This window comes from Lupinus angustifolius, chromosome LG01, assembly GCF_001865875.1.
Source record: "Lupinus angustifolius cultivar Tanjil chromosome LG01, LupAngTanjil_v1.0, whole genome shotgun sequence".
NCBI classification, from domain to species: Eukaryota; Viridiplantae; Streptophyta; class Magnoliopsida; order Fabales; family Fabaceae; genus Lupinus; species Lupinus angustifolius.
The window spans coordinates 2841021-2864792 of NC_032009.1; the positions used below are offsets into that span (position 1 = coordinate 2841021).

Here is a 23772-nt window from a genome sequence, read left to right on the forward strand (position 1 = left end):
GTCCAGATTGAAATCATACTGATTTATATAAAGGTTGAGTGTAATATTTATACATTATCAACTTAAAAAATTATATAAAATCAATATATTATTTATCATTTATTTATTTGGATTACTTAGAAGTTAATAATAATTAGAAATGAATAAATAAATCAACGTTAGATAACGTTTTAAAATACTTTTATACCATCATCCGTTTTTGTCAAAGATTCTACTATAAGCTTAATTAATTTATGATGTTCTCCCTTGGAGCCTTGGAGGTAGAGGTGGAACCTGTCGGAACCTTTTGAAGTTTGATCGCACGTAAAATTCATCTTCCCGCATAGTTATTCTGTTTTGGGCCTTTGGCCATGTTGATAATATTAAGTAAAAGTTGCGTTAAAGTAAAATAAGTTCAAAATCTAGGAATCTTTGGCATCTTCACTCATTCTCTAAATCTCACTCCTCCTTCATTATCAGATCTTCCTTTCTCTTCGAAATCACACCGCAATGGCCAATTCCTCCGCCGCCGTCTCAGTCAGAAAGCCAATCACTCACGTCGTTTTCGACATGGACGGTCTCTTGCTCGGTATTTCAATTTCTGAACTGCTTCAGTTATAAACTATCCTCTTATGTTCTATTGATTTATGAATTTGTTATTGCTTATTTTGCAGACACTGAGAATTTCTATACACAAGTTCAGGAAATTATACTTGCTAGATACAATAGAACTTTTGATTGGAACCTGAAGGCTAAAATGATGGGAATGAAAGCAATAGAAGCTGCTAGGGTTTTTGTTGAAGATACTGGAATTAGTGATTCTCTTAGTGCTGAGCAGTTTCTATTAGAAAGAGAAGAAATGTTGCGGGATTTGTTTCCATCAAGTGACCTCATGCCAGGTATATATATGGAATAATGAAGATTGAACACTGCTTATGTAATAATTATAATAAAGATCAGAGAATCCTGCGGAAACTGGAACTGACATTTGAAATACGCGATGATATTAAACTGCCACAAGAAATGACAACCTTTAAGTTAATAATTGTATCTGATACAGCATAGCATATCAATGTCATATACATGTATTTATAGAATATAGACAGAGGTGCCAACCTGCTTAGCTTTTCAGGGTTACCGAATTATCGTTTTGTTTTCTTTTTTATGTATAAATTGGCATGAATTAATAACAGAAAGTTTGGAAGTATGGAAAATTGTATTGACATTATACATTTACTATGTGTTTGTGCGTAGATGGATGTAATTTGAATGTCTTAGGGCCTTACAGAAAGCATTTTGAACATAATTCATGCATGTGTTTGAGTGTTTCGTATTGGTAGAAGACTCAGTCCCATTGGTCTTATTGATGATAGCATCTTGTCCAAATCTGCTATTCTGTTAATAGCTGCACATTCTCATCTTTGTCACCACTTGCTGATCTGCTATTGCTTTATTTGCTGATTTACGAGATTCTCTGTTCTTCTCAATACTTCATTCTACCTTAATTTGACTACTCATTTTTCGGATGTTACTTCTTTTGAGTAATTGTAGAGATTCCCAGTTGGTTCGTTATCGTCTTTTCCACCTCCTAGTTCCATTAATTTATTTCACCTTGTTCAGTCATTGATTCCCTCTCATTTAAGCTATTCTATAAAGGTTAGGAGTCATACCTTTTAACTTGTGATTATTCTTTGTTTAATGACATCTTTTTTTAAACAAAATTTCCTCCTTCAAGTTAAGATGTAATCAAGTCTGCAACAATAAATTACACTTCGCCAATCCTTCTATTGGCACTCCTGCACAAAACTCAAAAGGATGAATCTCATAGGGATCTACTTGGGTTTATAAAAAATTGCATCGGCAAATATTCAGTATAGTGCTACACGTGAAACATCAAAAGTTGTATCTTCTTTAATATAGTTATGAACTATTTTTTTTTAACAGAGTATAGCTATGAACTTTATAAAACTTATCGAACATATTTATACAATGATTTTGTAGCCAGATACTTCAGTATACTACTGATATTACTGAATGTTAACACAGATATTTGACATGAAATTAAAGTTTTCTTACTTTTAAGTGGAATTGTTTTGAAATACTTGTGCTTATTTGGTTTGTATGTTTTGCAAACAGTACTTATTTTTTAAGATATGGTTGCAGAGTTCCTTCTGTGTATGGAATCTTTGCAACATGATATTCCCATTAACTCGAAATATTTTGCATACATACAGTTTTTCCACGTGACTTGCTCTTCACTTTTTGGGAAATGCACCTATTTGTTCTTATAAAAATCTTCCAACTATTGAAGACTCAATCTTCTCGCAAGGCATAGGTTCTATGGCACATTGTTTTTTGCTACACATGATGCTTAAGTTGTATGTCATTGAACTTTACTCATAGATGCCACTCATGCCAGACTCAGACTTAGGAATTGCCTCAATTATCTTGAAAGATTGCTGCTACATAAACTAGTCATTTTATCACGAAGGTGTCCAGAATTTCTAAGTGCTTCTTTGTCCTACCTTTCTTACCTATTTTTCTAAAACAGAATTAGGGCTCGTTTTGGTGTAGAGAGAACTGTAGGATCTCTGTTACAAGACTTACAGCCTCAATTACTGAATAATATCATTCTCTGTTTTCTCCAGAAAAGTCAAAGGAATGTATATAAGTTTACAGTCACAATTGCTTCCCCTTAAACTAAGAAAATAACTGCTAGCATAACTGCAGTAATTAAAATCACTAATAGATAAGAAATAAACTAGCTTAACTAGCTTAACAGTAGTCAAAGGAATGATACTTAATATTTGAAAATATTAAGGACTAGCACAGATACATTATATATTTCTCAGGTACATTTAGGCTTTTGGCTTGTCAAACTGAAAAGGCTTGGTGGCTATACAAATACTTTCATATACAAAATTCCGTGTCATCTGCGTTACTATCATTGTTATATGTTGATGTCCCTCTGACCCCGTTTCATCTATCATAGGTGCCAGCCGGTTAATCAGGCATCTACATGCAAAAGGAGTTCCGTTTGGCTTGGCAACTGGGTACGTTTCATAAATCTTTTACTATTTTTGTAGGGTCTATTACCCTATTCTCTTTCAGTTTAAAAGAACATATCTGTCTCATGTTATGCATCTATTTTGAAGGAACTTTTATGCAAATTTGTTTTGACTTTTGATTATTTGCCCTACAGTTCTCACAGGCGACATTTTGAATTGAAAACTCACAAACATGGTGATATCTTTTCTTTAATGCATCATGTTGTTCTTGGTGATGACCCTGAAGTTAAACAAGGCAAACCATCACCGGACATATTTCTTGCAGCAGCCAAGAGATTTGAGGTATACCAATTTATGATTGTCATACACTTATGACAAAATTGACCTCAGTTCTCAGACTAAAGGATTGCAGATGTCTTTTCTTTTCCTGCTTTGAATTTGGTGTTGAGTTCATTTTATTACATATTTATTATTTTATTTCCATCATTGTCAAGTTTAATGAATGGTGAATTAATGGTCAACAGGGTGGACCTGTAGATTCTAGTAACATTCTTGTTTTTGAAGATGCACCCTCAGGAGTTCTTGCTGCTAAAAATGCTGGGATGTAAGTGGATTGAGGCATTGAATGATTTTTTTGTTTTCAATTTTTTAGATTTTGTTTTCTAAAACGTTAAATATTTATTAAAATGTGTAGGTAAGTTGTGCCAGAAGTTTGGGTGTCAATGGCTGGGATGAATTTAGATTTGAATTCTAATGAATAGATGGAAAGTGATATGTCAATCCATATAAATCTATTAAATCGTATTTTAAATTATTCAATTCATGCATATCCAAATTTAATATAGATATTTTAATTCATCTGGGAACCCATTTTAATGGATTAGATAAAAATTCAATTCATTTGATTTTTTGGATTGGAACTAAAAGTACTTTTTTTTTTGTTGTTGAAGAAAATCACCTTTTTAAGAACCACTATTTTCAATGAAGTATTTTTTTAAAAATGATTTTTTGAACTTTTTAAAAAGTGACAATGAATATGATTTATGACAGAGCATTATAACATTATTCGACCAGCTCTACCTAGTGAGATTAAGGCTCAGATGTTCTTGTCAGACATTAGGATAACATGGCTTTTAGTGTGGTTGTACAGAGCACTAGTTATGACTGTCTGCTTGTTCCTATTTCTTATTTCTAGTACTTTCATGTTTATGTTGCTAATCTTTTTCTGTTACATGTCATACAGGTCTGTTGTTATGGTTCCTGATCCAAGGTTGGACAAATCTTTTCATGATGCAGCGGACCAAGTTTTGAACTCACTGTTGGATTTCAACCCTAGTGAGTGGGGTTTGCCTCCTTTTGAAGATAATAGAAGCTGAACTTTGGCCTCCATTACTGTCATACAATTTTTATTGCAGACAGAGAAGGCTGCATATCTATTGTAAAACTAAATCGATGAGAAATTTAATCCATTTCATAAAATTTCAGTTTCATTGTTGGAACTTTACATTCTTGTTCCTTGTAATGATATTACAACAATAAATATCAGGTTCAGACCTTAGCCGATATATTGTTTACATGTTTCTCTAGTGGGTTGAAACATGATTGGATTTAATCTTTTACCGGACATCAAATCAGAAGAGGTCTCGTATTATGTTTAATCAATTTAAATGGTTAAATTGTCTGGTCTGATAGATTGATTTCGTATATAATTAATCATTTTTATCTATAAATATCTAATTATATATAAATACAAAATTTTATATAATTAATAATTATGTACAAATTATATTGAAGTAACATATTTCTATCTTTTTTGTACCAGAGTAAAACAAAATATTAGAGTAGTGTTTTATTTTTTTAAAATTATAAGTAAACGGTGTGATTTACTCCACGGGTTATTTCGATTTAATCGTGATTAACGCAGTCGACTCAGAATTTCTCCGATTCAACTCTTTATTTGTTTAACACTATAAATCAGAGTTATTTTTAAGTTCAATCAACGATCGGATCAGTCGGATCGTCCAATTCAATCTGATTCTCACATCAGTGGTCTAGACTGTTAATAAGCCGCCAAAAGAAAAGAACAATTGGTCCACATTAAAAATAATATTATAGGTAGGAAACATCAAAAATTTATTATTCATCATGATATTGTACTTAGGAAATATGAAAAGTATATTTTGAGACTCAAATTCTTTTCTAAGATTATTCATGATGTTTAACATTTTCAATCATACTTCTTCAACTTTATTTCTTGATGTGTGATGAAATAAGGTTTCAACAATGTTTAAGTGGGATAAAGTTGTATGAGTTTAGATTTGAGTGTAGTGAAAAAAAAGAGTGAAAGGGAATAAGGGTTTGAAGGAAAATTGAGTATGTAATAGAAAATTTGGTAAGGTTTTTTGGAGAAAAAAAAACAATTGGGTTTAAAATCATTATTTTGGGTTCAAATTATTTTTTTATGATAAGATAGGTTTTAGGCTTTTAGCTTTACCGAATAAGAATTTATTCGATATCATAAAATTAAAAAAATCTTAATTTCTATTTATTCTTCTATAATAAAAATCCTTTCATTATGCCATTTTTTAAAGGCTCCATTATGTCCAGTTCATTAAAGTTAAACACTAATTTTGTAACTTATATGAAAAACAATATTTTCTGATGTCATGCTTTCAAATAAACAAATTATTCTTGAATTTATATAAAATTAAAGAAACATATTACTGAATTATCAAAAATTATTTTAAAGGGGTTTATTGTTAAAAAAAATCAGTGACTTCACCTAGTAGACTAAAGTTGAGTTGTTATTATTATTTTAGTTTTTCAAATACAATTAAAATGATTGTTGTAGGGCAGAAATCCACACATCTATAAATTGAAATATCCAAATAATTCACTCAGTGATGAGTTATTAGAATCAATGTCTTTAAATTGTACAATTCAAAAGGTGAAAATCCTTCTTATTCAATCCAAAATATTTACCAAATTGGTGAATAGTTTGCCTTTATTCTTTCCCATTAACCACAGATTGTTTTTCCTCCGGTCTGCTTTTCACTTTTACTTTTCACCTTGTCATGGTTGAGTTGTTAGCAGTAGTCCTCGAAATTTATCTGCATGTGGTCCATATGTTGATATAAATTGGAGGAAAGTTGAACCCTTTAAGACAAAGAATTGTTGTGACAAATAGTGTTCTAAACTATGTCTTAGATCAATGATATTGAAGCAAAAATATAAAATAATGAATATTTAATTTTTTTTAATTGACATGATATGTTTTCATTGGTCCAAAACATAATTTAAGATATTATTTGGGATAATAGATTTTTGTCCTTAAATTTAAGGGGAAATTTTAGAGGCTCCAAATTTATTTTGGTTGTTCCATTACTTGCCACCAGAAACAATCAATTCGCTTAGTTAAATTTGTATACTCTCTCCTTTCAATAAAAAAAATATTTAAGCTAGAGAGAAATTTCTTGTGGAGGCCGAAGGCAACAAATACATAGCTTGGGGCCCAAACTATAATTTCCCCCTAACGATTAGACTCAGCTCTATAAGAGGAGATGGAAGTAGAGAATGAGAAAAAGGAGCCACACCCTTATTGATTGAGGTTTGAATCAAGGCATTTATAATTCTTGTCTCCCAACTCAACCACCAACAACTTAACATATTCTATAGATCAATCTATTATATTATTATTTTTGTCTGTGCTAATGAGTATAGGGCACTCTTTAAAAATAAATAAATAAAATATTTGTATATCGAGAAAATATGTATAATATATTTGATATACCATTTTCGCATGTATTTTGTTTCCTTGAAGAGTGTCCTATTCTTTGTATTTCTGAAAGGTGGAAAGATGGAGATTTTGTTAAGTTTCCCTCAAGTATAATAAGGACAGTATAAATATAGAAGTTCAGAGTGTATGAAATGGACGTAAAGATTTGAGGACAAACATTTTGCATGATAATTGTTGGCTATGGTAGAAACAGCTCATGTACTTGTTGCAACCAGTAGCATGTTCAACTTGCAAGAAAGTAATTACATTTTGTGTTTGGATTGTTATTGTGTTTAAGATTTGTTGTTCCCTTTTGTCTCTTATTTCTGATTGGGGTCTTTTCCTTTGTGCTGTATATTTTTGTTACTCTTTTGAGGTAAATTTGTCCTTTCTTAGTAAAATTTTGCTTACAATTTTGTTTTACTTTAATGTGTAAAAACTTTATGATCATCTTACTCCTGCTGAGCTTGAAACAAGAAGTATATTAGGTTTACCAGTGATAAATGATATTGCATGGTCTTGCAAAACATGAAGACGATGCATCATTGTTGGCAGGATAATGATCGTGGAAGAAAAAGTTGAGAAGATTAAGGAAGCAAAGATTCAAATCAAGCGAAAGTTGTAAGCTTTATTAGGAAGTATAATGCAAAAGAAAAGTTATCTTGCGGTAACAACAACAAAAAATACTTGGTCTTTTTTATCATGATACAAGCACTTACAGTACTAAACATGTTACTCTGAGAGTGTGTAGAAATATATACATATAAATCACTGTTTCAAATTCTTAATCAAAATTTCACTTATAACTGCAGTTTGGCTATAATAATTAAGAGTTTTTACTATAAGAAAAAAAAACATAGGGTTTTTAATTGGGATATATGAAATCTCAATTTATACCTTTTTTATAAGGTGTGATGGTATATAATGTTTTTTTGGTATTACCAATGGTATTTTTTTATATTTTGGATAATAAACGAATCCCTTTCAGAGTTCGTGATTTATTCTCCCAACAAGTGTCATTTTTAAAAATCGTATCTTTGACATTTTAGTCATGCATGAATTTAGTAATGCATTAAGCATGATATATAAGTGTCAATGCATGTTCTGTGACTAACAATAGGCAAATTAAAAGGTTGAAAGAGTATACAATATTAAGGGCGAAAAGTGCAATTAATTATTCCAATACAATACAATTTTGAAATGCATAAATGTCAAAGCGTAAATCATCCCTTATATACAGTGAAACCAGCAGGGAAGCACATATAATTATATACTGTATTATTACTTTAATGACATCATATTGGACCATTATATACATCAGTTAACAAACATCACTTATTAGAGGTAGGAAATGGGTTTAATCAGCATTAATGTGTCTTTGTGTGTTCCACAGAGAAGAGCATTTATACTATATCATGTTAAGGACATCATCAACATGTTTGAGTGTGACCTTGACTAGTTTCAATTAATTTGTTGGAAATAAAGTTGTTCTCTTTTTCAGTTAATTCTTTATTTTTATTGAGTCTATTTTTGAAGCAAAAGGAAGATAGAATCATTCTCAATCTGCTTGTACTGCTTTAGGTCTCAATCAATTCATTAAAAGCTTCCTATAGTTGTTATAGCTAGATTTCTGCCTAACGTGTTCCTCTCTGAACAGGATCATCTCCATTACCAAACCACAGACATAAATGCAAATTTTTTCTTTATTCTTAATGACAAAAATATAATTTTATTATAATTAAAAATATAAAATTGTCATTAAAAGTTGAATTTTATTTTATTTTTTTGAAACAGCCTCTCTATTAACTCCATCTAACTGCCTTACATCCGAACTGTTAAGTTAGACCAAAATTATTATATTTTTTCTAATATAAAATAAAGTTCTAGGCAAAGCAGGGTACAATCCTGATTAAGGATAATGATTCTTATCAGTTATCGTAAAAAAAAAAGAGGAAATGGTTGCACCATTTTATAGCAGGTAATCCATCACTTTGCGTCCTAAATGCTTGAGAAGATATATAAAGCTCAGCCATCACTTTCCCGTTAGAATTGAATGTACTTCTTCATTGAGTTATGTGGGTGCAATTTTAAAATTAAATTTCACTAATATATATATATATATATATATATTAAGGTATCTTCTTGTATAAGGAGATAAATTATCTTTTCCAATCACTAAAATTATGACGTGTATCTTATTTGATTATTTTTAACAAAAATATTTCTAAAATTAAACAAAATAGTATATATGTCATACTTTTATTGGTCGAAGAAAATAATTATTTTATGATTATGATACATCACTCTAGATGAGGATCTGAGCGGTCTCAAACATTTTTAGTGGACAAAAATAAATATTTGGACCTTCAAATGAGAAAAAAATAAAGGTTTAAATTTATATGTTTTAGTTGTTTTTTTACTACATACTAGTAAAAAGAATGTTATTTTAAAATATTTTATTTTTTATAACATCTCAACCCAATCTCAAAATTGATATTAAAATTTCAATTGAAACGTGACATTTTTCTAACTTCATCATTCTCTTGCTATCACCACTATCATTTTGTCTTTCTTATGACATTATTTCAATAACTTTAGTTTAGTGAAATTTCATTCTACAAATATAATAGTGATAGGAATAGTCAATCGGATTCCATCTAGTATTGTATTAGACAAACAATCTATATGTTTTAAAAACTTTAAAACATCAAACACATATCTATTCGTTGGACAAGAACTCTCTAAGTAACTTTAGCTCCCCATATAGTTCATTTTCATAAATATCAAATTGATTATTACTCCTAATTGCAGTTTGAAAATTACTACAACAAGTGTTAAAATAGATGTGTTTTTTGTTTTGTATAATCGATTAACAATATGGTTAATCGATTATGTAGTTAGTTACTTCAGTTAGTTAAGCTGAGTTTTGTTTGTTTTACTATAAAATGTGAGTCTTACACCTTTGTAATAACAATTCAATAATGAAAATATTATGAGGTATTCTTCAATACTCTAGTGCCAATTCCATTTTTCTATGAAGCTTGAATTTTTGCTCTTCTTGTTCCTATCTTGAGTTCTTTCTTTTCAAATATGGAAATCCATGTTTTAACATGGTATCATAGCATAATTATTTTTATCGCTTCCACATATCATTCTTTCTTTGCAAGATTCAACAAAGAATCATCTTTTGAGGCTCTTAAGATAATCGGTGAAAGTAAAGTTGGGCTGGCATGGCCTTATGCAACTTGGTTCTTGCAAGATTATATGCAACCCTCACCAAATTTTCAACACAGGTTCCCATAGCAACATGCAAGAGATGATGAGACACATATGTTCCTTATGCCTCATGGGTCATCTGAGATGTCAAGAATGGAAGAGATTAAGGGAGAAAGAGAACGTGATCAAAATGATATAAAGTGACCAAATGGGTTATCTTTCTTCAATGCGTTCACATCAAGAACAGATGATGCTAAGATTTTGTTTAACCCATTCATTCTTACTATCCTCAAGAATCAAGATTATTTTTCGTCCAAATTCGGCTTTGGTGGTAGGAGATTACCACAACCTTGTGATTGAAAACTAAGATTCATATAATCAAGTATCAGCTTCTTGCAATGATGAGATCTACATTAAGTTGGCAAGATTACTATATACATTTTCTTTTCTTATTCTTTCATCTATTACCCCCCAATTATTTCTCATTTCTTTATTACTCTAGTTTCTTTATCCCTCTCTTTCATTAAACACACAACATTATAGTGTGTAATTTTTCTCTCATTGAAGCAACATATAAGGATCAAGATTAAGGTCCATTTCATTTCTCTCTTTCATCCATTATGGTTGGTTAAGCTTCTGTCAAAATAGATGGTTAAGCTTTGGATGAAGTTGCTTCTGCCTATGGTGGTTAAGCGTCAGTGTTGCTTTACATTCAGAATTCAAGACTGGGAGATCAAGATTCGCTCACCAGCATGAAGAGGTTTTAGAGTATAATCATCATGATTCAGTAAAATCATTTCAAGCTTGGAATGTTTGATACATTCCAGCTTGCGGGGGCATGTTAAAATAGATGTGTTTTTTGTTTTGTATAATCGATTAACAATATGGTTAACCGATTATGTAGTTAGTTACTTCAGTTAGTTAAGCTGAGTTTTGTTTGTTTTACTATAAAATGTGAGTCTTACACCTTTGTAATAACAATTCAATAATGAAAATATTATGAGGTATTCTTCAATACTCTAGTGTCAATTCTATTTTTCTATGAAGCTTGAATTTTTGCTCTTCTTGTTTGTATCTTGAGTTCTTTCTTTTCAAATATGGAAATCCATGTTTTAACAACAAGACAATAGACTCATATATCCAACAAAGCAACTTTTGAGAAGTAAAGCAGAATCCTAGAATATTTTGTATTCTTCATTTTCTTCAAATCTCCTAAGTGCTTGATTGATGAAGAAAATATAAGAATTAAGTTGTCCTAAATTTGTCTTCTGCATATTGTGAATGTATATTAATTGAGCTCTTATGAAAATGTTTTCCGAATTTCACACATTTGGGAAATATCATATTAACATTGTCAAATATCTCCTTTATTTATTCAAAATTATTTTACAATTACCTCCATATTTTTTATATTTAAAATGCTATTATAAGTCCCATAAATATATAGGATACCCTTAAACATGGGGGCTTAATGTGTCCTAAATATTGGAGGCCCTATGTAATAATATGTCCTAAATGGAGGCTTAATAATCTGTACATATATATATTATTATAAACAATATTAGTATTTAAACAGCGTAATCTTGTCTTTTATATACTCTATTTTTAAAATTTTCAGTATATATCTATATAGTTTTTATTTATGTCAATATTAATTAATTTATTAAGCAAAAACATATTGAATGTCAAAACGCTAGTATTAAGAAAATTAATAGAGACGCGGTTGCACACAAATCTGAGAAAATAAATCTCTTTTTTCTTCTATTTAAGAACAAAATAACCAAAGGAAAGAGTTTATAAAGAAAATATATATGTCATATGAGCGTCACGTTGGAAAAAGTTAAATGCCCTTTATTCATATAAGCACACAGAGGCTTTACATGCATTTGCAATTGGATTTGACTCAATCAAATTTCTTGCTAGAGATAATTAAACACATTTTTGTTGTAGTTGAACCCACTCAGCCACTCTCATCTTAATTAGACACATTTTCAACATTTTCTAGATGCACAAATCTCCCTTTTGCGATTAACCAAACAATAATTGTGCAGGTGATCTCACGTATGCTTCTTCTGATGTACTTGTTGTAGCTTTCCTTGGGTTCCCCTTCGCTGGAACTATTCGAATTCTCTTTGCAACACGTACAAAATCCCTAATTATTGTAAAACCATCAAAATTAGTTGCTTCGTACCCATATGAAATAATCACTTTACAGTATATGAAAACTAGTCGGCAAGAAAGAAGTGTGACTTTTCGATCTTGTGCAGCTAATGCTGTAGTCCATCAAACATGTTTGTTTTTTATTATTTTGGAGCAAATAGTGGCCTTTCTTAAAAGAAAACCCCCTCTTCAAATATTTGTAACTATAAGTTGTTTTAAATAAATGAATCCAAATATACAATAATTAAAAACTTTAATACTATCAAAGATCATCATTTTTGAACAAGCATATAAAAGTTATAATAAAGGAATACACAATTAATACAAAACATATTTTTCATATCTTTTATGTTTCAGGTTATTTATGTAGTTTATAACTCATTAAATTATATAAAACATTACTAACAAAAAGTTAGTCAAATAGTGTAAAATTCTGTTAGATCTCCAAAATGAGCTAATGTTTAAAAATTTGATTTCTATGAGTGACGCTTGTTCGGAGAGATAGTCATACTGAGAGAATACTCTTACTAGTACAAGAAAATTATATAAAAATTTAATATTAAAATAACTTTAAAAAGAAATGGAGAAATACTAGATTTAAATAAAATATAAATGTATATTAAATTCCATAAAATATAAAAAAGAACCTTACTTCCAACTAAGATCACCAGCAAGAAGAAGATCACTTTCCATGTCTTCATAGGCAATGAGGTGACCAGGAATAGCATTTGACAGATCAAGATTATCATCATTCTCCATGTTTCCATCGTTACCTTCCACAAACATTTGTCGAAGTTCCTTTGCTAGACTTTGATAGCTAGAGTGATTATGGAGGCTGATGCGTTGACAGATCGAACGGCCTTCAAGCACCACTGTCACTGCAGGAACTACTGTTGACACTAGATCATCGTCATCCCCAAGAAAGCCTCGGAATTTGTTTGTGGAATTGTAATTGTTATTATTATTACCGTAGAAAGCTAAAGAAGAAGAATTTGAAGCTACCCCCATAGTTTGTTGTTGCCCTCTCCTTTTCAACGAGTCTTGTCTTTGTGGGTCAAAACTGTTCATTTTGATCAAAGGTAAGTTTAGTTGGTAATGATGAGTTGTGGAAGAGAAATATATACTATGAACACAGAACACAGATGAAGCAAATGGCTGGTAATGCAGTACTATGGAAGGTAGATTGAGATAGAGAGAGATCAAAACTGAAAAGGGTTTTACTTGTATGGAGTTTGGTAAAAGCTCATATCTTAAAGAGGCGGTGATCAAAATCTGAAACCTGGTGGGGTTGTCTCTGATGATGGTGAATGTGTTTGATGAGAAAATGAAATAGATATAGAAGAGTGTTTGAGGGAGACAAAGAGAGAGAGCACAAATTTCATGAGAGTTTAGATAGTTGTCTATATCCAGTAAAAAAAATTACTTCTTCCATAATTTTTTTGTTTTTATGTTTTGGATTAATCAAAAATTCATGAAATAATATTAAAATATTAATTTCAGTTTTTATAATTTTTATTTTTAAATGAATGAAATTTTCTCATTGGTTTGGTATACCAAATGAGTCATAAATGAGGACATCTAATTCACGAGTTAGACTTCTGGCAAGTTATATTTTGTATTGTATTTTAAAGCTAAAATTGTAATTTTAATAAAAAGTAAAGGTTATAAATATTTGTCTTCTGAGTTTTTAGTGTATTTTCTCACTACTTGCTTCTCCATTAATAAGCTACTAGATCATTTGTTCCTAAGTATATCTTAATAATATCACGTATCAATGAACTCAATATAAAAGTATTAATTTATATTTTTATAATTTTTATTTTATTTTAATTCAATGATATTTTCCCATTGGATAACTCATGGCTTAGTTTTCCTTTTTCAAGACCATTTAATAGGTGTCCCCAAACTCTTAATTTCTCCCTGTCAAAATATCTCTGTCACTTTTCATCTATTTCTTCCTTAAATTCACTCAATATAATCCTATGCTCATCAGTCGTCACAGTAATTTTTATTGCTCCCGTATGTTTAAGGTTATTACTCCGCTGTAATTGAAGAAATCATTGAATGATTTAAAATTTGATATGAAACTAAATTAAAAAGAAATATGTATTAAATTTCTAAAGTATTAAAATATTTAGGATATCATCAAAAAAACTAAAACATAAAAAAGATGAAGAAGGAAGGGAGTAGTTGAATCACTTTTTACTATGTCAGCGGTATATATTTGATAATGTGGAAGATCATATTGGAAATTCTAAGTGTTAGTTATATATGGTTGAAAACTTTATTTTAGTTAAATATGAATAATTTAAACTCCTCATAAATAGATGATCCTGTAGAATTAATATTCTACAAACTTTAGGCTAAGATGTGTTTTGAAGTTCACTTATGATTCAATATTGTTTTGGATCTTCATACTTCTAGCTCTCCTAATTCTAAAAGCTCATCCTTCTATTTTGAAGTATGCTATGGTTAATACATTATTATTTGTTCTAGGTAAAAGTTAATATTTATAATATGTGAAGTTTGAATCCTCTATTTCGTTGTTCCTCAATTCCTTAAACTCTCCCCTACGAGATAATCTCGAAAAGGCCAATGATGGACAATGTTCAATGATCGCAATTTCTCATATGGTTGTAATTGATTTGAGGATCTTATTTTATGATGTTTTGTCCATAAATAGTCAGTGAAAATTAATTTTTATAAATTAAATTGACAGCTTTTATTTTTCTGATAATTAAAGGCTTAATGCTTCTTGGAGAATAAATTGAACATTTAGTGATGATATTGATTGAGAGTGACCGTTGGGAGAGGACAAGATTCAAGAGGATGGGGATGTTTGCTTGTGAGTTGTGACTTCTAATTGCAAAACAAAAAGAGTGCTTCCATAAATAAATGCTATATATGTTTATCCCAACTGTATTTTATGATAAAATAATTTCAGGCAATTAAATTATTCGAGCAGCATTTAAGTTTCCGGTAGGTCTTGTTGTCAAGATTGCTTAAAATATTCAGAAAAATGTATTTAATTATTTATATTTGATTATTGTTAATTCTTTAAAATAAGTAATTCAAATAAATAAATGATAAATAACGCATAGATTGTGTATAAATATTTATATTATATTCGATAGATATTATATTATAAAATATTGCCGCAAGAAATAGCAAGGTAAGTAAGGACAAGGATTTGTTGACCCAAACCAATCATATTATGTCACGTCAGTTAAAAAAAATTAATTATTCATAACTTTATCAATTTTACTTCATTATGATTTGTCAAGGAAGTGGTTGGGACATAATTGGGGACATCAGATCCCCATTCGGTAAGCAATGTAATACGAGATTACAGTAAAGAAGTAAAGAAAGGTTAAAACAAACTTGAAGATTGAAATGTGTATGAATAATGGAGACCGGTTTGCTACACTGGAATCCCAAGTAATCACTTTAATGTGCTCCATCACTTAAACTCTTTTATCGTAAAAGGATTAGATTAGAGAAAGCATAAACTAATATATATAAGGAAAATGATATATCCTCCTATTAATCCTCCTACCCAACGTGTATCACAATAAGATATTTTAATTATTAATGATTGGTTTACAAGTGACATGTGTCATTTTTTGTAGGTAGGTGAATTAATAGGAGGATTTAGTAGGAGGATATAGCAATGCTCTATATATAATAAGGGTGTTAAGTTTCTTAACAGGACAGAAGATAAGAGTAAAAAACTGGGGCAGGGGATAACTAAGTCTATATTAAATATTTAGTTCTTCAATATATGAATACTTTTAGCCTCTTATTCTTAGGATTGAGGTTAAGAAATTTCATATAATAATTAGTAAAGCGTAAATGAGATCTGATAGTAAAATTTGTCTATCATCATTTATTAAAGAAGAGGAGAAAATTAGGAATGGAAAGTCACTTCACCTATTAAAAGAGTTATTTTGAAGCTTTAAAAATAAAGTATAAAGCTTTGTTGGGTAAGAATGTACCTAACTTGGTGATCTTTTCGCCTCAAAACATATTATGTTTCAACTTCCATGTTAAAGAAATCATTGGTACACACCAAAAATTAAATAAGTTTTACTTTCCTGTTTAATTTTTCATGTATTAATTTCTCTAGCTAGTGTTCTTGACATCTTTTTTTAACTAAAGTGTTTATGTAATTCTAAGCAGTGAGTAATATTATATTATGAGTTGTTAATTCAGGTAGTACATTTCTTCTCTAAAATGAGATGAAATCACATAATTTATTTTGTACGTGCATGGCTTCCGGAGAAGACATTCACGGTTTCAAACCCATAGTAGGCAGGGCCAAGTTTCAAGGATAAGTTGGATTTTGTTGACCTTAATTAATATTAGACAATGAGTTCTAATTCTTATTTCATGGATATCTTAACTCACTTTTATTAAGCATTTAGCAAAACAAGCTGGACTTTGCCTTTAAAATTCACTGCCACACAGTTAGCTAGCAAAGTTAGGCACCGTTTTAAGGAGAAAAAAGGGTTTGGTAAAATAACGTTAATTCAACTTAAAAGTAGATTTTTCTAATATTTGTAAGTTGTAGATTTATCATTCATTTACAAATTCAATTTTGAAAACAAAATGGAACACTTTATAATATATTTCATAATTCTAAAGTCTTCATTTTTTATTTATTATGCTACAAAATTCAATTCACAACCAAATTATTAAACTAATATCTACATTACATGTCATATGATCCAATGAAGAGGCCAACTAAAACTACAAAAATGAAGGAGAAGTACATTAAGCAGGGCTTAGATTAACATTTTTCAAAATCGAGTAATTTGTTATTCAAAATTTGTCACCGGGTTACACGGTACAAGGCCCCATCGATTTTGTTGTTAAATATGTACGCACTAAAAAAGAGTCTTCAAATTGAAGCACTTGAACTCCACTACCAAAAAACACAAGCAACCCAAATTTCAATTCGCAAGTGACAATGCAAGCAACCTATAGTGCTGCAACTTGGGATTATAAATTTCCCACTTTGGGATTCAACGTTGTGTGTGGAGTTTGTGTCATTTGTCTCTCAGACGCTTGTGTGAGACCCAGGCGTTCATACGCTATATTTTTTTAATGGAGCCAAAAATATATTGTTTCATGTCATTATTTGTGAATAGTTAAAAAAAAATTAATTATTGAATTTTTAACTTAAATATATTTATTTTAATTGATTATAAACAATGACATACTGTATAAGATAATATAGTCGTATATATGTGCTTCCATTTTATTTTTCCATTCTTGTTAGGTAAGAGAAGAACAATAGCCGCACCAGTAAAAGTTGCTCATATGGATGATGCCTACTTGATGAACAAATAGAGGAAAAATATTACTAACATTAATAGAAGCTTTTAAAATATAATTTGATCTAACTATATTTTATATAAGATTTTAATTTATTATTTGTTTTATTTTATAAAACCAAATAGTGTGATGTTTAGCCTAGCTATATATCCACCTTTTGCTAGAAAATTTAGAAATGACTTTCCTTTCAACATTTTATTTTTTTAGTCAATTGTATTTTTGAAAAGTAATCATATTTTTAAGAATTGATTTCTATCAACCAAACACATATAGTAATCAAATATGTGCCAGAAAAAATTCCTCTTGCTAGACACTGTTAAAAGAAATGAATTTCAGTCTTCATAATCAAATTAAAATCGATTATAGTCTTTGCCCAAAAAACAAGCATTTTTTATCATTAGCCCTAAGACATGAGTAAGATAAAAAAAAATTATGATTACCATAGAAAGGTAAACTTTCTTGAAAACTTTTTACTTATTTAAACACTAGTAGCGGTATAATATTATAGTCCAACACCCATGCATGTACTTTCTTAAGAACAAAAAAGAGAACCAGGCCAATACTATGGTATTTGGGCGTGGTCTTAAAACTTTATAAATCGTTCATATTCGAACCTACTTGGTATTTTATTAATTTCAAGATGTCACTATTCAAGGTAGTATAATCACTTTTAGGTTCCTTAAACTCAACCTTAAAGACAGGGAATAACAAAGCCCAAAAAAACAATACTTAAGATCTGAATTGGCTCTTGATAAATAAATATCGAAAATTTTATATTCCTAAAAAATTAAAATGAAAGCAAGCACTATTAATAAGAGAGTCATGTTAGATCAAAGTATATTTTAACAGCAAGCACTAATTATAAACCAATAAATTAAATGGGCGAAATTGCAATGTGCCAATACGTGGTTTGTTAAAATAAAATAAAATAAAAGTATCATTTTCCCTTAACAAATAACCAGCATGTTGATAGATTCTACTTTCATCGTGATCCTTAAAAATTACCCAATTGAATTTATTAAATTTAAATTTATTAGAGAGTATTATTAAGGTTGTTATTAAAAAAAACAAGAGATACAAATCTATATAATTTTTTTTGATAATTATCATGGTAGAAGATTTAATAAATAATAAGAGTCATATCACATTTTTTTAATTAATTAGCATCAATAATAATAATAGATGATTAATGATAATTCATGAGAAAAAATGTATATACCAACAATATATAAGTTTCATAACTGTTATTATATTAGTTATCATTTATATTTAATCATCATTAATTCATCAAAAGGATAATCAAAATAAATAATATATAATATAGTAACAATATATAAATTTTTCGAACAAACAAATAACTAAAATTTTAAACACACTTTTCTTTAAAGATGTTTAAATGGGTAAGACCCTTCCGCCGTGGGCCGGGTTTGAGTCGCAGCTGAGTGGACCAGAGGGCCTATAGGCCCACTATTATTGGCAGTAGACACGAAACCCTATTCTCCGCTTCAAGCTCATTCCTCCTTGTTCTTCGTTTCATCGATTTTCCCTTTTACAATGGCTGTGAGTATCTCCCTCTTTTATTCCATCCCTTAATCATTCATGCTCATGTTAATTTATGTTAATGTTTATGTTTTGTTACTCATATTTTTCAGACTATACCAGTAAATCCCAAACCTTTCTTGAACAATTTGACTGGGAAGCATGTTATTGTTAAACTAAAGTGGGGAATGGAATACAAGGGTATGCTCTAACTTTTCTGCTATTACTATTTTATTTGCTCATTAAACACTGCATGAATTTTAATTATCTGATCTCTTTTGTTTTGTAGGTTATCTTGTTTCAGTTGATTCATACATGAACTTGCAGGTGAATTTCTAAACTAACTTTGGATTACTCCAGTGTAGTTATCTTTGTTTAGGGCTCTTGAAATAGTTGCTAACAATGATTTGTAATATTTTTGTGAATTTATTTGTAGCTGGCCAACACTGAAGAGTACATTGAGGGACAGTTCACTGGAAATTTAGGAGAAATTTTAATCAGGTAACTTCTGTCTAAAAGTTGCTTATTTTGTCTTTGGTAGTAGTAGGTTATAAAAAGTTTCAATATGGTTTTCGCTATTGTTTGAAATCCATGTCAATGTTGATATCTACTTTTTTCCTAGCGTGTAAAACCTCTCTAAAAGTATGCTCTGTATCATGTTTTTCTGAGCCCATAGCTGAAGATATATATTTTTTTGAATCCTGCTTATAGTTAAATTGAACAAATTGATCTTAGCCTAGTGTTTATATTGCGGGAATCTACTTCTACACTTAGTTCAATATTATAGTTATATAATTCTTAGTATTAGTGTATATTAGCATGATTATGAAATCAGGATTCAGATTTTGAATCAGGCGTAGTTTCTTTATCATAAATCATGAGATTCATGATCAGTAATTAAAGTTAATAAAATAATTCGTAGGGCATAACAGTCACAAGTCACAATAGCTATGCCAACGCCTCATGTAGAAAGGTGGCTAACCAGTTAGTTGCTTATGCTTTCAATGTAATATGATGGAGCTCATTGAATCTGGTGTAGCAAATTACAATCATCAATAAATATTTTGCTACCATTTTAAAAACCACTCATAACAGCCACATACCATATGAAATAATACAAATTCAAGTCATAAGGGTCATACGAATCACAATCCATTAGTTACAATAGCAAAATATAAATGTCACAACTTCACAATTTCCAAATCATAAGACTAATAAAAATAGCAAAATAACACCAAATGACAACATGACTGAAGGCAGCAGCAGCAATTGTGTTTTCACTGGAGGCAGGGAAGGAACTATGTCTTATCTGATAAGGGTTAAAAGTATGTCTGGGCCACAAGGAGTGGGTAAACTTGTCCCACATGAAGTGTACTTTTTAAAGAAAAAACCCATCTTTTCGGGTTATTAGAAACTTGATCACACATAACTCGGCCCATCTGAATTGGTGTGCAACCTGCATTGTAAAGACTCACACAGTATGCAATTCTGGAACAAAAACAAGTCACCTTGCCATGTGCGATGCTGACCGGTTCCACATCGTATCATGGTTTGAATCTCATGATTTGTGCCTTACTAAGTACTAGCAACCGTCTATATAAGTACTAAGTCTTCCAAAAATGCAACTAGAACTTTTTTGAGATGTGCTCTAACTTTGATTGGACATGAAGATTATTAAACTAAATATTATTGGCAATGCTCATTCATGACTTTACTATTATCATTGTTTTATATATGTAAGTTAGGAAGGCGTGATAACTTGATATACAGTTATTGTCGAGACTGTGTTTATTGGTTGCAAGAGATAACTGAATAAAAGTTAAAAAGCACGCCATATTGTAAATAAATTTATTATAAATAAACCATTGTAATTATGATTTATGTGTGTTTCAGAACACAATCAAAATGTTACACTAGAAAACAAACATGTCTGCATGCATTTAGGTGTGCCATTTTTTTGAACAGAATTGTTAAGTCTTGTTTCATTGTCTTTATTTGTAGATGTAACAATGTTCTCTACCTTCGGGGAGTACCAGAGGATGAAGAAATTGAAGATGCTCCAGAAGATTAGAATGATAAAGCTGCTAATTGCTATTACATAAAACATAACCCCATTGTTTAATGTTTTTTCTGTATTTTTCTGTAGAGATGTGGATCAATGTTGCACACATTTTGGAATAGGGTGCCTATGTTTAACTTGTTCACCTTCCTTTTGGTAGTTTTAATGACTGAAATAGAGTAGCAATTGGCGGAGCAACTTGTGAACTTCTCACATTAACAACTCCGAAGGCTTTAATATTTGGGCCATTTTTCGCATGAGCCGACAATTTTATAGGATAATCCTGTAAGGCACCTAAAAATTGATGCTCTTCAAAGAAATGTGTTCACATTAATAATTCCCAATTTAAATGAGTCGTTGTGAGGCAAAACAGATTTTGAATAAATGCTTCAAGACATGCTTTTAAAAACAGAGGTAAGCTTGTTATTTACTAGGAATCTCTCGTTATCGTAGGATTCAACCTTTGCTTTTACGGCTCGAAGGTGAATGCTCCTATTTGTCTTCACACATTCTTAACCGTTTTAGTTTGAATACCATTTTCCCTTCAATATTAAGTGAAGTCTTGAGGAAAGAATTAACTTTTATATAATTGTCCTATTCTATTAGAACTTATAGTACCTGGATGTTCCTATTTAACTTATACGGAGGGGATTCACTTCCTCTATGGATAAATGATTTTTTTTTTTTACATTTTACTCATTTATTCTGACAATCTAATGATTTACGTGATTTGAATTAGTTAGTAAATCTGAACCATTGTATTTCCATAGAATGAGTAACAAAGATGTGGTATAAATTTTTTTTCACCTACTCGTGAAGTAAGTTAAGTTGATCCCCTCTCTTACTTATAACTCATGACAATGTTTTGTTCAATTTAACCCCAAATGCAAACATGATGCCATGCTTAACCACAAATAAAAGAAACATGATACATTATTGTTCTCTAATTCTCTAATTCTGTACTAACCAAACATATAAAAATGCATGACATATGTTAATGAAATCGAATTTGTTTGTATCTGTCCGAATCTAATCCAAATTTAACCAGAGGAAATTCAATATGATTGGGTTTGAGTTTATATGAGTTCAATTTTTAGGTTTGAGTTTGATAGAGCTGAGTCCCTACCTTAAACCCACCCCAAACTAATGTAAAATTACTGACATGGAAATGCATTATTAAAAATAGGGAATTGTTATTGCGTGCACCCTTCTTCACAATCCTTTTCTCAACTCTTCTCTTGGTGGATCATATATTCACAATAACCTTTCTATCTGGTGAACCCTTCTTCAAACCTTTTGCTCTAAAACCTTTGGGAATATGGGTTCCTGCCAACAATGTTTTAGATTTTCACAAAGATTTTGTTCCCATATTTGGTCGGATTTTGCGTTGGATTAGGGTTATCTGAAACTTGATTGGTTTGAGGATGATACTATTATTTTTTACCCCAATTAGTTTGGGTTTGGGTTTGAATTCGGGTTGAGGATTTGAAAAGTACAAACTTAACCCTGATCCGCCCCGTAACTATTCCTAGTTGAAGGTCTTGTTGCCTATTGTTATTAGGAATCTAGATAAGAAATTTAAGATATCACGTTATATATCCTTTCAGCCCAAATGCTCAATAAAAAATCAAAACCTAACACTTAATTAAAATCATAATGTTCATATACAACCAACCTTATTCGTTAGAAAAATCTGCAAGCAAAAGAAACATTTTGGGCCAATGGGTAAATTCTTCATGCTACTCGTCCAATGACCGTGTAAGAGACCTATAGGTTTTGCCCAAATTGCCAATAGTATTTAACAAGTGACCTCTTTTGCTTGATAAATTTAGTGAGTCGTCATGATTGAACAAACCATTGATCTTTGGGACTTATATTGAAAAATTATATTGAGTCTATACAATTAAAAGTGAGACTTTAATTAACAACATTAATCTAAGAGTGTAAAATGTATACACTAATATTTTGTTTGGTTGAGAGAAGAAAATAAAAAGAGAGAAATATGCGAGAAAAAGAGTGAAAATAGAGAAAAATATGACAAATAAAGTAGATTTTAGTGTTGTTTGGTTGTATAGAAAAAGAAGAGAAAGAAGTGATTTTCTCCCATACTCTTCATTAGATAAGAATTTTTTGTCGCAAATTATGTTTCAAATCATGCTGATGATCAATGAAAATATTTCATGTCAATTAAAAAAATATAATTTTTCATTTTTTGATTTTGGTTTCAATATTATTGGTACATGACATGGTTTGATATACAATTTTGGACAATAGATCTGAGTCTCTCTTCCCTTCCAATTTTCTCATCACTTGGGGGAAGAGATTTTGTGGGGCCCTCTCTTTTTTTCCTCTATCCCCTCAAACTCTCTCCTAAACCAAATGAGAGAAAAATGACATTTCTCATCAACTTTTCTCCTTTCACTCTCTTTCTCTTTTATTTCTACCCTTCCAAATGAAGGCTAAAAGTGTAAAAATTTATACACATACACCTCATCATGTCCTATTCATTAAGATTACTTTTTTTAAAATTAAAAATAATTAAATATACAGTACAATAACAATATATAAAACTCATACATTATTAGTGTATACCTCTTTTTATCTTACTTTGGATCTAATCTAATCGCATAATCCCGACCAAAATGATACAACAAACACAATCTTACATTTGTATAAGAATCTATAACCGCCATGCGGCA

General features: G+C 30.2%; 3 protein-coding genes across 3 annotated transcripts; 2 read left to right on the forward strand and 1 right to left on the reverse strand.

The window, feature by feature from the left end:
* Nucleotides 286-4493, forward strand: LOC109347028 ((DL)-glycerol-3-phosphatase 2-like). Its single transcript, XM_019586762.1, has 6 exons — nt 286-568; nt 654-878; nt 2972-3032; nt 3182-3329; nt 3512-3591; nt 4231-4493. Exons 1-6 carry the CDS (start codon nt 490-492, stop codon nt 4361-4363), a joined length of 726 nt encoding a protein of 241 aa, XP_019442307.1. The 5' UTR covers nt 286-489; the 3' UTR covers nt 4364-4493.
* On the reverse strand, nt 11815-13342 carry LOC109347032 (auxin-responsive protein IAA33). Its single transcript, XM_019586765.1, has 2 exons — nt 12791-13342; nt 11815-12130 (listed from the first exon to the last, which is right to left on the reverse strand). The coding sequence occupies exons 1-2, from the start codon at nt 13204-13206 to the stop codon at nt 12007-12009; spliced, it is 540 nt and encodes a 179-aa protein (XP_019442310.1). The 5' UTR covers nt 13207-13342; the 3' UTR covers nt 11815-12006.
* LOC109347038 (probable small nuclear ribonucleoprotein F) lies at nt 18947-21333 on the forward strand. The gene is made up of 5 exons (XM_019586770.1): nt 18947-19035; nt 19128-19215; nt 19304-19341; nt 19451-19515; nt 21016-21333. The coding sequence occupies exons 1-5, from the start codon at nt 19030-19032 to the stop codon at nt 21083-21085; spliced, it is 267 nt and encodes an 88-aa protein (XP_019442315.1). The 5' UTR covers nt 18947-19029; the 3' UTR covers nt 21086-21333.

Bases quoted from the DNA above. Each gene is read 5' to 3' on its own strand.
- LOC109347032 (XM_019586765.1), bottom strand. From the start codon at position 13,206: ATGAACAGTTTTGACCCACAAAGACAAGACTCGTTGAAAAGGAGAGGG. The intron at 12,131-12,790 runs GTAAGGTTCTTT...TACAATAATTAG, and splicing joins GCTGGTGATCTTAGTTGGAA to GGATTTTGTACGTGTTGCAA.
- LOC109347028 (XM_019586762.1), top strand. From the start codon at position 490: ATGGCCAATTCCTCCGCCGCCGTCTCAGTCAGAAAGCCAATCACTCAC. The intron at 3,330-3,511 runs GTATACCAATTT...AATGGTCAACAG, and splicing joins CAGCAGCCAAGAGATTTGAG to GGTGGACCTGTAGATTCTAG. The intron at 3,592-4,230 runs GTAAGTGGATTG...CATGTCATACAG, and splicing joins GCTGCTAAAAATGCTGGGAT to GTCTGTTGTTATGGTTCCTG.
- LOC109347038 (XM_019586770.1), top strand. The intron at 19,342-19,450 runs GTGAATTTCTAA...ATTTATTTGTAG, and splicing joins ATTCATACATGAACTTGCAG to CTGGCCAACACTGAAGAGTA. The intron at 19,516-21,015 runs GTAACTTCTGTC...CTTTATTTGTAG, and splicing joins TTAGGAGAAATTTTAATCAG to ATGTAACAATGTTCTCTACC.